Genomic DNA, 12,253 nt, shown 5'->3' with positions numbered 1-12,253 from the left:
TAGAGTATTTAGCATCTTTCTGTTTGGGGTGTTTCTGCAGTCATATTATACGAAACCCTAAAAACAATCCTACAGACGAATCCGAGCAAACACCGGAAGTAGAGCGTCCACCATGTCTGCGGTGGCTCATTGTGCCTGTTAGAAGTAACTGAAGAGAATCCATCATTTGCTTCTTTCCTAACAATGTCGAGGGAGGGTGTGTGCGGTTCTCGGCTGTTTTAACAGCAGTGGAAAACTTCAGTGGTGAAAAGGTGGAAACAGGGATGTTCTACAGAACTGGGTCAAGAATAGATTTTATTCCCAGCAGCAACAGCACGACAGGTTTCAGTCAAACGTTGTCAGTCCAGCACTAGATTCTGTGTTTCAAGTTTAATAAGTCGTGTTTATTATGCTAGTTATTGCTAACGAGCTAGCAGACGAGGCGCTGCCTGCTGCTGAGAGGAAATGACTAATCTGGGAGAGAACGTGAAAAGTTACGAAGCGTAGACCTGCAGCACAAACAAAAACCATTCAGACTTCCACCTCAGTGTTTTTTGCTGGGATAAAATCTCTGACTCTCCTCCCAGGCAGAACACATAGTGAACCCAGTGAGCTCCTCCACCAGCTGAACCAGTCCTCTCAATAAATTCCTGTTTGTAGTTGTAATGGTTGTGTTTCTTTTAGTTCACTAATTCCCGGCTTTGTGGCATCGTGCCGTCACTCTGCAGTTCTTTCTGCATTAAAATGGCCTCTTAAAACATGAATATACTCCTTTTACTTTTCTTTTTAGCTTTGGCCAACAGTTATGTTTGAATAATTGTTTTAACTCAGAGAGAAAAGATGGATGCCATGCCAGTAATTTTACTTTTTTTCTTTTGTTTAACTTTCCTTTTCCTTAGCAACTAGCTAAACTAGCTTCTACATGTTTGCACCTAGTGTTATCAGTACAGTCAAACTGGTGTTTGTGGATATATTTCTGGCTTCAGTGGTTCTTTGCTTGTATCATTGAATAAGTTAATAAAAGTGAATGTGTGTGAAGAGGACAAAGAACCTCCCAGACTGACAAGTACAGGAAGAGGGCGGGCTGTACTTTGGGGCTCCAACAATACCAGGAACGACCTGGCCAAACGGCAGAGAGGTACGATGACGGAAACGTCTCTTCAGTGTCTGCTCCGTAAGTACAGAACGTTGTTGGTCCTTTATTTGTTTTAGGAGCAGTTAAAATGGGCCAGGATGAAGTTAGATAAAATATATGATGATGTTGGTTCAGGAAGAAGTTTAGGAAGATTTTCCAGGCAGTCAAGCAGAAGTAACTGAAGCTGTAAAAAATACATCTATTAATACACGAGAAGTGAAGAAATGTTTGTTTATATTAAAGTTGTATCATGAACATTTCCCTTCATTTCATGAATTAACAGAGTAAAACCTGCCTGAGCATCTTTACCTCCCAGTAAAGGTATAATGAGACATAGCACATTTATCACACGTTAAAACTTTAATAAATTTAGCATAATATGTCCCCCCAACCCACAAGATAATGAAGAAGCTTTTTCTCTGTGTGAATCTCGTGTTATTTGAGCATTGCATGTCTGGGATTGTTCTATTTATGACAAATTATTTTGTCTGTTAAACTCAAACCAACCTGGGTCTCATTTCTCTCCAGTTCTGAGCCAGGTGTCTCTGCTGATCTGCATCACTCATCAAGGTTGGAAAACTTCCATCACTGTTAAAATATTTGTTCTTTTTTGAGTTGTTAACCATTATGATCAATTTTTCAGCAGAAAAGTGGAATTTAAAAGTGAAACTATTAATTAATACATATTTCTAACCAACATTTCATCCCACAGCTCGTCTGACCATCAGTCCCAGCAGATCTCAGCTGTTTGAAGAAGACTTTGTGTCTCTGATCTGTGAGGAGGACGACAGCTCTGCTGGATGGACGGTGAAGAGAAACACGACCAAGAAGACCAGGACTCAGTGTGCTGACTGGGGAGAAGCTGCTGGTTCTTCCTGTAACATCAGTGTTGTCTTTACATGGGACTCTGGAGTTTACTGGTGTGAGTCCAGAGAGGGAGCAACCAGTAACAGCATCACCCTCACTGTCACTGGTAAGATCAGACTGTGGAGTTAGTGGTGATGAAGCTGTGTGGAAATGGATGAAAAGCTGTAGTTTGTCTCTGTGTTGAGGTGGATCAGTGATCCTGCAGAGTCCTGTCCTCCCTGTGATGGAGGGAGATGACCTCACTCTGAGCTGTCAATCAAAGCCTCCCTCCAACCTCCCAGCTGCTTTCTATAAAGATGGCTCCCTCATCAGGACTGAGTCTACAGGTCACATGACCCTCCACCATGTTACCAGGTCTGATGAAGGTCTCTACAGGTGTAGCTTCAGCAGTCATGGAGAGTCTCCACCCAGCTGGATCTCTGTCACAGGTGAGGAGCTTCACCCTCATTTCATTGTTTCATTCAGAACATCTCAGTAATGACCTCATTATCTGTGTTTCATGTCAGCAAAACTCACCACATCTCCACTAGGTTCCACTCCTCCACCATCCACATCTCCTCCTCTCCTCTACGTGTGGATATGTGCTGGTGTTGTGGTTCTGCTGGTGTTACTGGTTCTGCTGGTGTTACTGGTTCTGCTGGTGTTACTGGTTCTGCTGTGTAGACGACGTGTTGACAGGAAACCTGAAGGTGAGACAAACATCTGGATATAAAACTTTCAGACTCCATCTTTCAGAAGTTCACGTAGAAGTTTATTAATGATTTAATGTTAAAACGAGTTAAAACGTCTATCAGACACATTCTGCTCTCATTCTGCTTCCTTCCAGCTGCTGGAGATGATGACATCACATACAGTGACCTCAACATATTACATCATCATCAACAGCCAATCAGACACAGCAAAGGTAACGTTTTATGTGCTATGGTGTCTTTGTGAAGCCCAGCATCTCTTAACTCTTAGGGACTCATGAACACTCATGTGGTCAGGTGTACAGGTCTGGTATTGTCCAGAGCCAGGACTAAATCAGGACTTCCTGGAGACTCTATGGAGCTCTGTGTCAGTGCAGCAGATATTTCAGTCTGAACCAGAGACCAACTATCTTTGGTGTGAATGGGACACTAGAAGAGATTTTATTAACTTTATTTTCTGTCCCAGGTGTGTAACAGGAGTTTGTCTTTAAACACACCCATACAACACAGTGTCAGGGGAACTTTAGCATCTGATGGCAGCAGCTGGAAGGAGAGAAGGAGGGAACGATGGATCCTCTGAGAGCAGAGTTACAGTTTAGACAGTGGTAGTTACCCGGTAACGTAGCTGGTCTGACTGACTGTCCAGCAGAGTTTGGTTTGGTGTTTGATGGAGAGGAAGCTAATGCTTGTGTTATTGAAGGTATGAATGGATTCTAGGATGGAGGAGCAGATCAGAGTGAAATATGTCCTGTTTCCTCAGCAGGTGGAGGTAAAAGTCTGAACTGATGGACAGCTGATAAAAGATGTTTTATCTGAGTGTACAGAGTTAAAAGCAGAAGAAAAGTCAACAAATAAAAACCGTGTGTGTGTTTGTGTGTGTTTGTGCTTTCTTTCAACTGCTTTTTAAAGGGAAAACGTTGAAAAGAAATAATTGACATGCAGTCAACACAAAATTAGCTCTATGGGCCAAATTAAGCTGCACTGGTGTGATGTCCCTGAATATTGAACTGCTAACATCATGTCCAAATGAACTGCAGAAGGTCACTTATGGATCATCCCCAGGTGCTAGCATAAGATGAGACAAGTCTTTATTTGCTAGAAAGTCTCTAAAAGGACCCCAAAGGTTTGCTGCTTGCCCCTGATCTGTTACAAGATCTTTTCCAAGGGCAAAGTTGTTGAATTTCTGTCAGCCATTTACCTAACCGTGGTCTATCCACCTCCTTCCAAGCACATGCAATGACTCTTTTAGCCAACAACACGGCCATATCCAAAAATAATTGCTGCTCATGTCCTATATTACAACTGGCTGCGTAAATTTAAGAGACCCGGTACATTATTAAATTTATTGTGTTTAACATTAGTCATATAATCTGGATGTTTTTATTCTGCAGAGACTGAATCAGCCATCATCTACTCAGCAGTGACGACACCAGACTTCAGTTATGGACAAATAATCATCCAGAACCAGCAAAAGAAGAGAAAGATGAGAGGTAAACATGTTTTTATACCCTGAGTTCAGACTGGCAGGCAGTGCCTTCTACTAATAACCTAAAACTGGTGCTAAACTGGAACAAATTAGCTGTTAATGGTTTATATTAATATCTCCTCCTGGATGGCCGAGCTTCTCTAAGGGAGAGTCCAGACGTCCTGAGGAAGAAACTCATTTCGGCCACTTGGATTCGTGATCTTGTTTTTTTGTAGGTGAGGGTAGGAACGTAGATCACCAGTAAATGAAGAGCTTCTCCTTTCAGCTCAGCTCCTTCTTCACATGGAAACAAATGGCTGAAGAAAGTTTCCTCCTCAGGGAGTCTGGTCTCGTCTATAAAGATATATAAAGAAAAGGGGAGAAACTCAGTCATCAGGAGGAGATCAGAGTAGAGTCGCTGCTCCTCCACATCCAGAAGAACCAGATGAGGTGGTTCGGGTATCTGGTTAAGACGCCTTCCTGGGATGAGACTCCAGGGAAGACCCAGGACATGATGGAGGTCTTTCAGCTGGCCTGGGAATGCTTCGGGACCCTGCTGGGTGGGCTTGAATAAGTGTCCAGAGAGGGAAGTCTGGACTCTGCTTTGGCTTCTGCTCCAGCAGCACAGCCCCAGATACGTGTTGGAGAACGGATGATTTCTCTGTTTACAGCAGCATCACATCTGCAGCTAGAAAATACCAACATGTAAATTCCCAGAAGAAGAACTGGTGTTTGTCTTTTACAATCTCAGATCTGGTCACCCTGTCAGTGTGTAATAGAAACAGCGTGTAGCGTGTTTGATGGAGCTGGATCAACATGAAGTCATGAAGTTATGTTCATGTTTGTATTGTACAGCTTAGAGTTTATTTAATATCATAAGATTATAGGAAGCCATGAGAATAAGAGAAGAAAGTGTGAACACATCAAAGACATCTTGTTTCCACCTCCTCCATCTGTACTTTAACACCACCACCCAGTGTGGAGTTCATGTACATGTAAAACCACATGTAGAGCTTCCTGCTGCTGCTGCTGAGGCTTCATGCTGCAGCGTTCTGCTGTGGTTGATGAAGGTGTGAGAACAGTTCTGTTTTCCACCGTGTGGTTAGATGTGTTAGTTGGTACAGAAACCAGCAGCTTCGTGGTCGCCTGCTTCTTCTTTAGATGAACAGACACCACTCACATTTAAATAACCTCATTCTGAGTCGGGGGGGTAAAGATAATCAGATTATAATCAAAGAAAATGCAGCTTTTTTGTTTTAAAGCCATTTTGTTGATGCAACATTAGAAATGAATAAATGTTTTCCAGTTATAGAACAATAACAGTAGTTTTACCTGCAGTGGATGGACGACGTTGGTGATGAACAAAAATTCATCAGATCAAACAGGACCAGCTGGTCTTTATTTAGAGCTAGAGACAGAGGTGGGTAACTAAAGCCAGTCTGACTGCAGGTCAGCATGAAGAGATGAAGGTTTTATGGTGGCAGGTAACAGTGGTACGATGTCCTGCAGACTCTGACAGGAATAGAGGACTGCAGGTAATGAACCACAGCAGCAGCAAACCCGACACAGGAGGGAAAAATAAAATCTAAATAGTTTACTCTGCTGTCATCCTTTTCTACACTCTAATGCAGAGTCGCTGCAGTCTGGTCCAGCTGCTTTCAGGATAGAGGCAGAGTTTACTCTGCAGGTTTCCGGACTGGAAGCCAGAGAGCTAAAACCCAGAAAGCCCCCACAGAGGTTCAAACCAGCAACCTTCATGCTGTGAGAGGATGGTGTTAACCACAGCACCACCATGCAGTCCTCATCTATACGTGTACAATATGTTTAGAATAGAACTGTGTAGAAAGTGGTTAGAAATGCAGTAAAGGATCCAGACAGGGTCTCTAATCTGGACCGGCTGCGTTGTGGAGGTTTAGCCTCTGTCCATGAGGCATGTTTGAGCTATCCGACCCCCAGGATACTGAAGTCCAGATCTTAATGGGTTAACTGGGTTAAATTAAGAAGAACCACACTGTAAAACACTGTGCAGAACTTAAATAAGGTTTAAAGATGTTTCAAACATGACTTTATCTCCATAAACTCAAAGTATTTTCCTGAACTTTGTGTTTCAGAGCTTCCAGTGGAGTCAGACGTCATCTACTTTTCACTGAGGTAGTCCACCAGTCCAACCACTGATGTCCTCTGCTGGATCAAACTGGTTCAGACCAGTTTTTAAACATCTTTACTGTCTTCTCTAAATTATTCCGTTAATATGTGTGTTCAGCTCAGAAATACCAGCTCAGTGTCATGAATGTAAATTTCTGACAAATTCTTCAGAGAATCAGAACTTTGATGTAATTTAGGTTCAATCCACCAAATTAGGTTCAATCCACCCTTTCATCCCCACAAAACCAGGGCTTAGCCTCTATGAAACCGATCATGTCTGAAGCCAGGTACCAAGGTCGATAGGTTAGAGAACCTCTACCGTCTGTGTTTAGTGAAGAACCACAAAACTGGAGGATATGACGTCAGTGTGATGAATGCGCACCAAACACAACAATAATGGCGTTGGTGGGCAGCTGTGTTGTGATGCTGCTCCAGACCGTCCTGGCTTGTGTGCAGCTTTAACACCAACATGCACGGCTTTTACACCACAGTGCTGCGCTGCTGCACCATCACCAGCAGGAACAAGCAGATTTGTTGTTATCTGCACATGCAGAAAATTAATCAATTGCAACTTTTAGTTTAACAAAGAAGCTCAATGCAACAAATCTGCTTTTGCTGTAAGGTGAGAAAAAAGTTGTTTTTACATGAGCAGACATCACAGCCTGTTCAGTTTGTTCAGTAGAAACTTCCTATCTGCTGCCATCTAGTGGTCATACCGGGTATTACAGTGCCAATGGGCCATTCCAGTTATTTATAAAAAAATATCTGCAGTTATAACGTCTGTTTAACAGGAGCATCTTTAATAATCCTTTAAATAAAAAACTAAATGAATAAATGAAGTAATTAAATGATCTAATGAGCCACATGTACACCGCCATCTAGTGGTGCATCACATCTATTTACACTATTTACAACATATTTAGCATAACTCTATACATGCATAGATCAACAAAATAATACAAACTAAAGCAGAAAACAAATCACAAACCACAAACATCGCACAATAAACAACACAATAGCCCATTATATAGGTTGTATATTTATACGGGGAACATCCTTTGTCTAAGTGAAAGATTATTTTATTCATTCCCACCTGGCTACCTATAGTTGACATACAATGGCCGGAACAGGCGCAGAAAGAACTCTCTTTAGGACCCTGGGGACTAAAAGTTTGCCTTATGGTGTGTTCAATTGAGCATGGTGTGTCGGAAGTGGGAGCTCAAGTCAACATAATCCCAAGGTTCAGTGTTCCCAGCGCTTCCCAGCCTTACAGACGTACCAAAAAAAAGACGGAAATACTGTTTACGTAAGCAGCAGAAAGCATGAATTCTATGTTAGGTTAATAAGATTAATTCAACTTTCCGAGTTGGAGATGCGACTTCACAGGGGGTTCTGATTAAAATTCTGAATTGGAGTTTGGAAATTCCCACATTTGTGTACAACTGAAACGCACCAGTCGAAACACACAAACGCGAGGCTCTCAATGCTCGCTGTAATAACATTAATCCTGCTGCAATGACATTAATCCTGCTGTAATAACATTAATCCTGCTGCAATGACATTAATCTTGCTGCAGTGACATTAATCCTGCTGCAGTGACATTAATCCTGCTGCAATAACATTTAATCCTGCTGCAGTGACATTAATCCTGCTGTAATAACATTAATCCTGCTGCAATGACATTAATCCTGCTGCAGTGACATTAATCCTGCTGCAATGACATTAATCCTGCTGCAATGACATTAATCCTGCTGCAATAACATTTAATCCTGCTGCAGTGACATTAATCCTGCTGTAATAACATTAATCCTGCTGCAATGACATTAATCCTGCTGCAGTGACATTAATCCTGCTGCAATGACATTAATCCTGCTGCAATGACATTAATCCTGCTTCAATGACAATAATCCTGCTGCAATGACAATAATCCTGCTGCAATGACATTAATCCTGCTGCAATGACATTAATCCTGCTGCAATGACAATAATCCTGCTGCAATGACATTAATCCTGCTGCAATGACATTAATCCTGCTGCAGTGACATTAATCCTGCTGCAATGACATTTAATCCTGCTGCAGTGACATTAATCCTGCTGCAATGACATTAATCCTGCTGCAATGACAATAATCCTGCTGCAATGACATTAATCCTGCTGCAATGACATTTAATCCTGCTGCAGTGACATTAATCCTGCTGCAATGACATTAATCCTGCTGCAATGACAATAATCCTGCTGCAATGACATTAATCCTGCTGCAATGACATTAATCCTGCTGCAGTGACATTAATCCTGCTGCAATGACAATAATCCTGCTGCAATGACATTAATCCTGCTGCAGTGACATTAATCCTGCTGCAGTGACATTAATCCTGCTGCAATGACATTAATCCTGCTTCACCGGCGATGTCTGCCGCCTTACGCTGGGAAAGTGTGGGGGACAGATCGGTGTCACTATGAATGTGAGAGGGGACATATCCCACCGTTCCTAGTGCCGTCTGCGCCCATGGCTCCAACAGATGAAGTCATTAAAATTAAAAAAGTTAAGATCCATCCATGACTTAATATCACTCAGACAGTCAAGAAGGGGTTGAATAGAGTGACCATCTGACTGCTTAAGGGGAAAGTAGACCCGACAATCGTCAGCATATAAATGGAATATAATCCTGTGTTTGCATAAAACAGTTCCCAGTGGCAAAAGGTTGGGGAGACCGGGAACAGTTGCAACAGGGGATGGTCCACCAACATGTTTTTCTCCAATCAGCAACAAGCTACTGCCCCCCATGTTGGAGAGAAAACAGGCAGATACAGAACAGCTCCATGATTTCTTTGAGAGAAAAAAAAAGTTTCTTTTTGGGTTTGATAGTATTTTTCTTGAGCTTTGTTTTTGTTAAACTGTTGTCACTGTTTTTGGGATTTCAGTTAAACTTATATGGATTAAACGAGTCATATTTGAACTTTTAACTAATATTGATTAGCATGTGTGTGATTAGCTAGCACATGAGGTTTTATCATGGTTGACAGTACGGGGCAGGTTGCAACACTTGTATATGAATAGAAAAACAAACCACACAACAGTGTTTTTAACACTTTTTCATTAGTTTTCACTTAAATATAATACAGTTAATCAGGTTAGAGCAGAGACAGGAGGATTACATGTGTGAGCATGTGTCTGTGTAAATGCATTTGTGTAATTATGTGTTTAAAGGAGGATACAGTGAATAGTCTAATTTTCTAAAAATCTAGCCTACATGTATTTATTTCCTTTCCTTGAGAATGCTGAGAGTGAGAGAGGGTGACAGACAGAGGGGTCCCACTCCATATTTTGGAGAGAGCCTCCAATGTCATCAGAGATGGAGGCAGGGCAGTCTGTCACACTACACTCTACAGGTTTCACGGTTTCAAGTATTAAACTATTTTACATTATTAATATTACAGTTTTTACAGTTGCAAGATAGTTATATTGTTGTCACTGCATTTTTACTGTACCGCTAAAATAAAAATATGTCACTGAAAGCATACTGTATTTTATATATTTACTTCTCTGGTAGACGATACAGGAACCTGCCAGCACGCACTAAAAGACTCAAGGACAGTTACTTTCCCCAAGCTGTAAGACTACTGAACTCTCGATAATACTCTTAATAATAACTAAACTCTAAATGCTGCACTACATGAATGTATCATGTATGTCACCACCTCACTGTCAGTGATACCTACTACCTGTGCAATAACCTGCTCCACAACCCCCGTACAATGCTACACTATGTGCAATACGAAGTTCATTTGAAGCAGTATTACTACCTGTGAAATACTCTACTAACACCTTATTTTAATCCTACCCACACCTTTGTATTTTATTATATTTTATACTATATATTTTACTATATTGTTTACTTATTTCTCTTGTATTTTTGCACTTTTAAATAATGTACTATATTTGCATGCTACTAGTACTTCTTGATAATCTTAAACAGTTTCTCTTATCCTAAGCATTTCATTGCATTGTTGACCTTGTGTTGGACCTGCATGACAAGTAAAAAATCTTAATCTTGAATCTTGAATGTAACTGTGTAATAAGCCTTTGTTGGAGTGTGACAGCTTGTCCAGCTTTAAGCTACGTTTCCTGGTGCTCTCTTTATGTTTATATATTTATATTTACATTGCTACTTTTATTCAATCGCCTTGTTGCACAAGATCACTTAAGTGTAATTTGACACCAGTGGTGGTTCTAGACCAACATTAGGGGGGCCCAGGCTGGGGCCAGCTGCTTTGTTAGAGAGGAACATTTATGAGAAAATAATACAAAAACACCCTCCAAGTTTTTTTTAAATTGACTGTATATTTACAGCAATTAAATAAAAGCAGTTCGTTTACAGTAGTTTTAGATACAGTTGTTTTTTTAAACTTCCAAAATGTAATTATTCTGTAAAAAGTCTTCATACCTTCATGTCTGTGATCTATTACAGTGACAATATGAAAAAATGATAGTTGTCTCAGAATCATATCTTGACTTCATGTAAATTATAACAGAGAAAACACATTTTTGAACAAAAGAAATTAAAAACACAATCTTAACATTCGGTGTAACACTGTGACTCAAACAGCACCAGCTTGACCAGAAAACTAACCACTGGCTCCATCTGCACTACAGTAACTGTATTCTGCGTTTTTTGTGATTATTGTGAAATAATTGCCAATATTTTTGTATTTATTAGTTCTTTGGTTTTGCCCTCAGTAGGGGGGCTACCGGGGAGTGAAGCTTGTTGTCAGGGTGGCACTGGGGCACCCTGGACCCCCCCTAGAACCGCCCATGTTTGATGTCGCTTGTCATGTGTCCTTCATGTGTTGAAGGTAGGCGATACAGATGCAGGCTGTGACCACTAGATGGCAGCAGAGATCACTAGATTTATTTAAAGTCACTGTGTTATTAACCCTTCACCTGACTGGACTTGGGTTGATTTATGTCTCATGCTTTATAAATAAAGTTATTATTATTATTATTATTATTATTATTATTATTATTATTATTATTATTATTATTATTTGGCGTATTTGACTAAGTTAATTTATCACCAATTGAATATGTTGAGCGTTTATTATTTGTTTTTTAATCTCGTACAATTAAACAGTATTATTAATATTGTATTTTGTTTGTTTTATAGACCACACACACACACACACACACACACACACACACACACACACACACACACACACACACACACACACACACACACACCGTCCTGTAACCCACCTCCATTAATAAGGAGTTCTTGGGACTGTCTTCTCTGTGCCCTTCTCTCAGATCGAAGCAGAGCATCCTCCCACTCTAGCACACTTAGAGATGTCTGAAAACGTGTTAAATGGACCCTTTTCAGCTCCCCTAAAGTCCAACAGAACTAATATGTCGCAGACTGTTTAATGAACAAGGTTCAGTCCAACTTTCTGTGGAGACTGAAGCTGAAGGTGGAGGTTGTTCCAACATGCAGTGTTCTGCTTCTCTTCTAGTTTTATTAACCTGTTTTATATGTGCTGACCTGAAGGTCTCCTAGAAAAACAGGTTAAATAGATAAAAACTCTGTTATTTTATAATGTTATATGTACTAATATGAATACTTTCTCATGTTTATCTACAGGTTTATTGGGTTCAGTAGAGCAGTGGAGGGGACGGAGTATTTTTGAGTTACTAATAATGATCAGTGCTGTTAGATAAAGGAAAGGATGGATTTCACACACAGCGCAGTGATCTAAGCAGAGCAGACGACAGATTACTCATTACAACTAGAAATGATAGATTTGACCTGGACTAGTGAAAACAACACATCCACGCTGAGTTTCAGGTTTGGCTTGTTCAGCTGAAAATATGAGCAAAGAAACTGGTGATGGATGTAATCTAAGGTGGAGACCAGTCAGTCTGGAGCAGACACCAGCAAGTTATGGAGTCATGGCTGTTCTCTGCACCTCTGAAGCA

General features: G+C 40.7%; 1 protein-coding gene across 1 annotated transcript in view; it reads left to right on the top strand.

Annotated features, from left to right (window-relative positions):
• The first annotated feature begins 1,122 nt into the window (after positions 1–1,122).
• The window catches only part of LOC121640276 (sialoadhesin-like), a 601,555-nt gene continuing 590,424 nt past the window's right edge, over positions 1,123–12,253 (top strand). The window contains exons 1-5 of the mRNA XM_041985979.1: positions 1,123–1,153; positions 1,415–1,435; positions 1,643–1,684; positions 1,827–2,087; positions 2,167–2,409. Coding sequence (XP_041841913.1) covers positions 1,123–1,153; positions 1,415–1,435; positions 1,643–1,684; positions 1,827–2,087; positions 2,167–2,409 — 598 coding nt within the window. The remainder of the gene's footprint in view (positions 1,154–1,414; positions 1,436–1,642; positions 1,685–1,826; positions 2,088–2,166; positions 2,410–12,253) is intronic.

This window comes from Melanotaenia boesemani, chromosome 5, assembly GCF_017639745.1.
Source record: "Melanotaenia boesemani isolate fMelBoe1 chromosome 5, fMelBoe1.pri, whole genome shotgun sequence".
NCBI lineage: Eukaryota > Metazoa > Chordata > Actinopteri > Atheriniformes > Melanotaeniidae > Melanotaenia > Melanotaenia boesemani.
The sequence above is the reverse complement of the archived record's forward strand: the minus strand, read 5'-3'. Positions and strand labels throughout refer to the sequence as shown.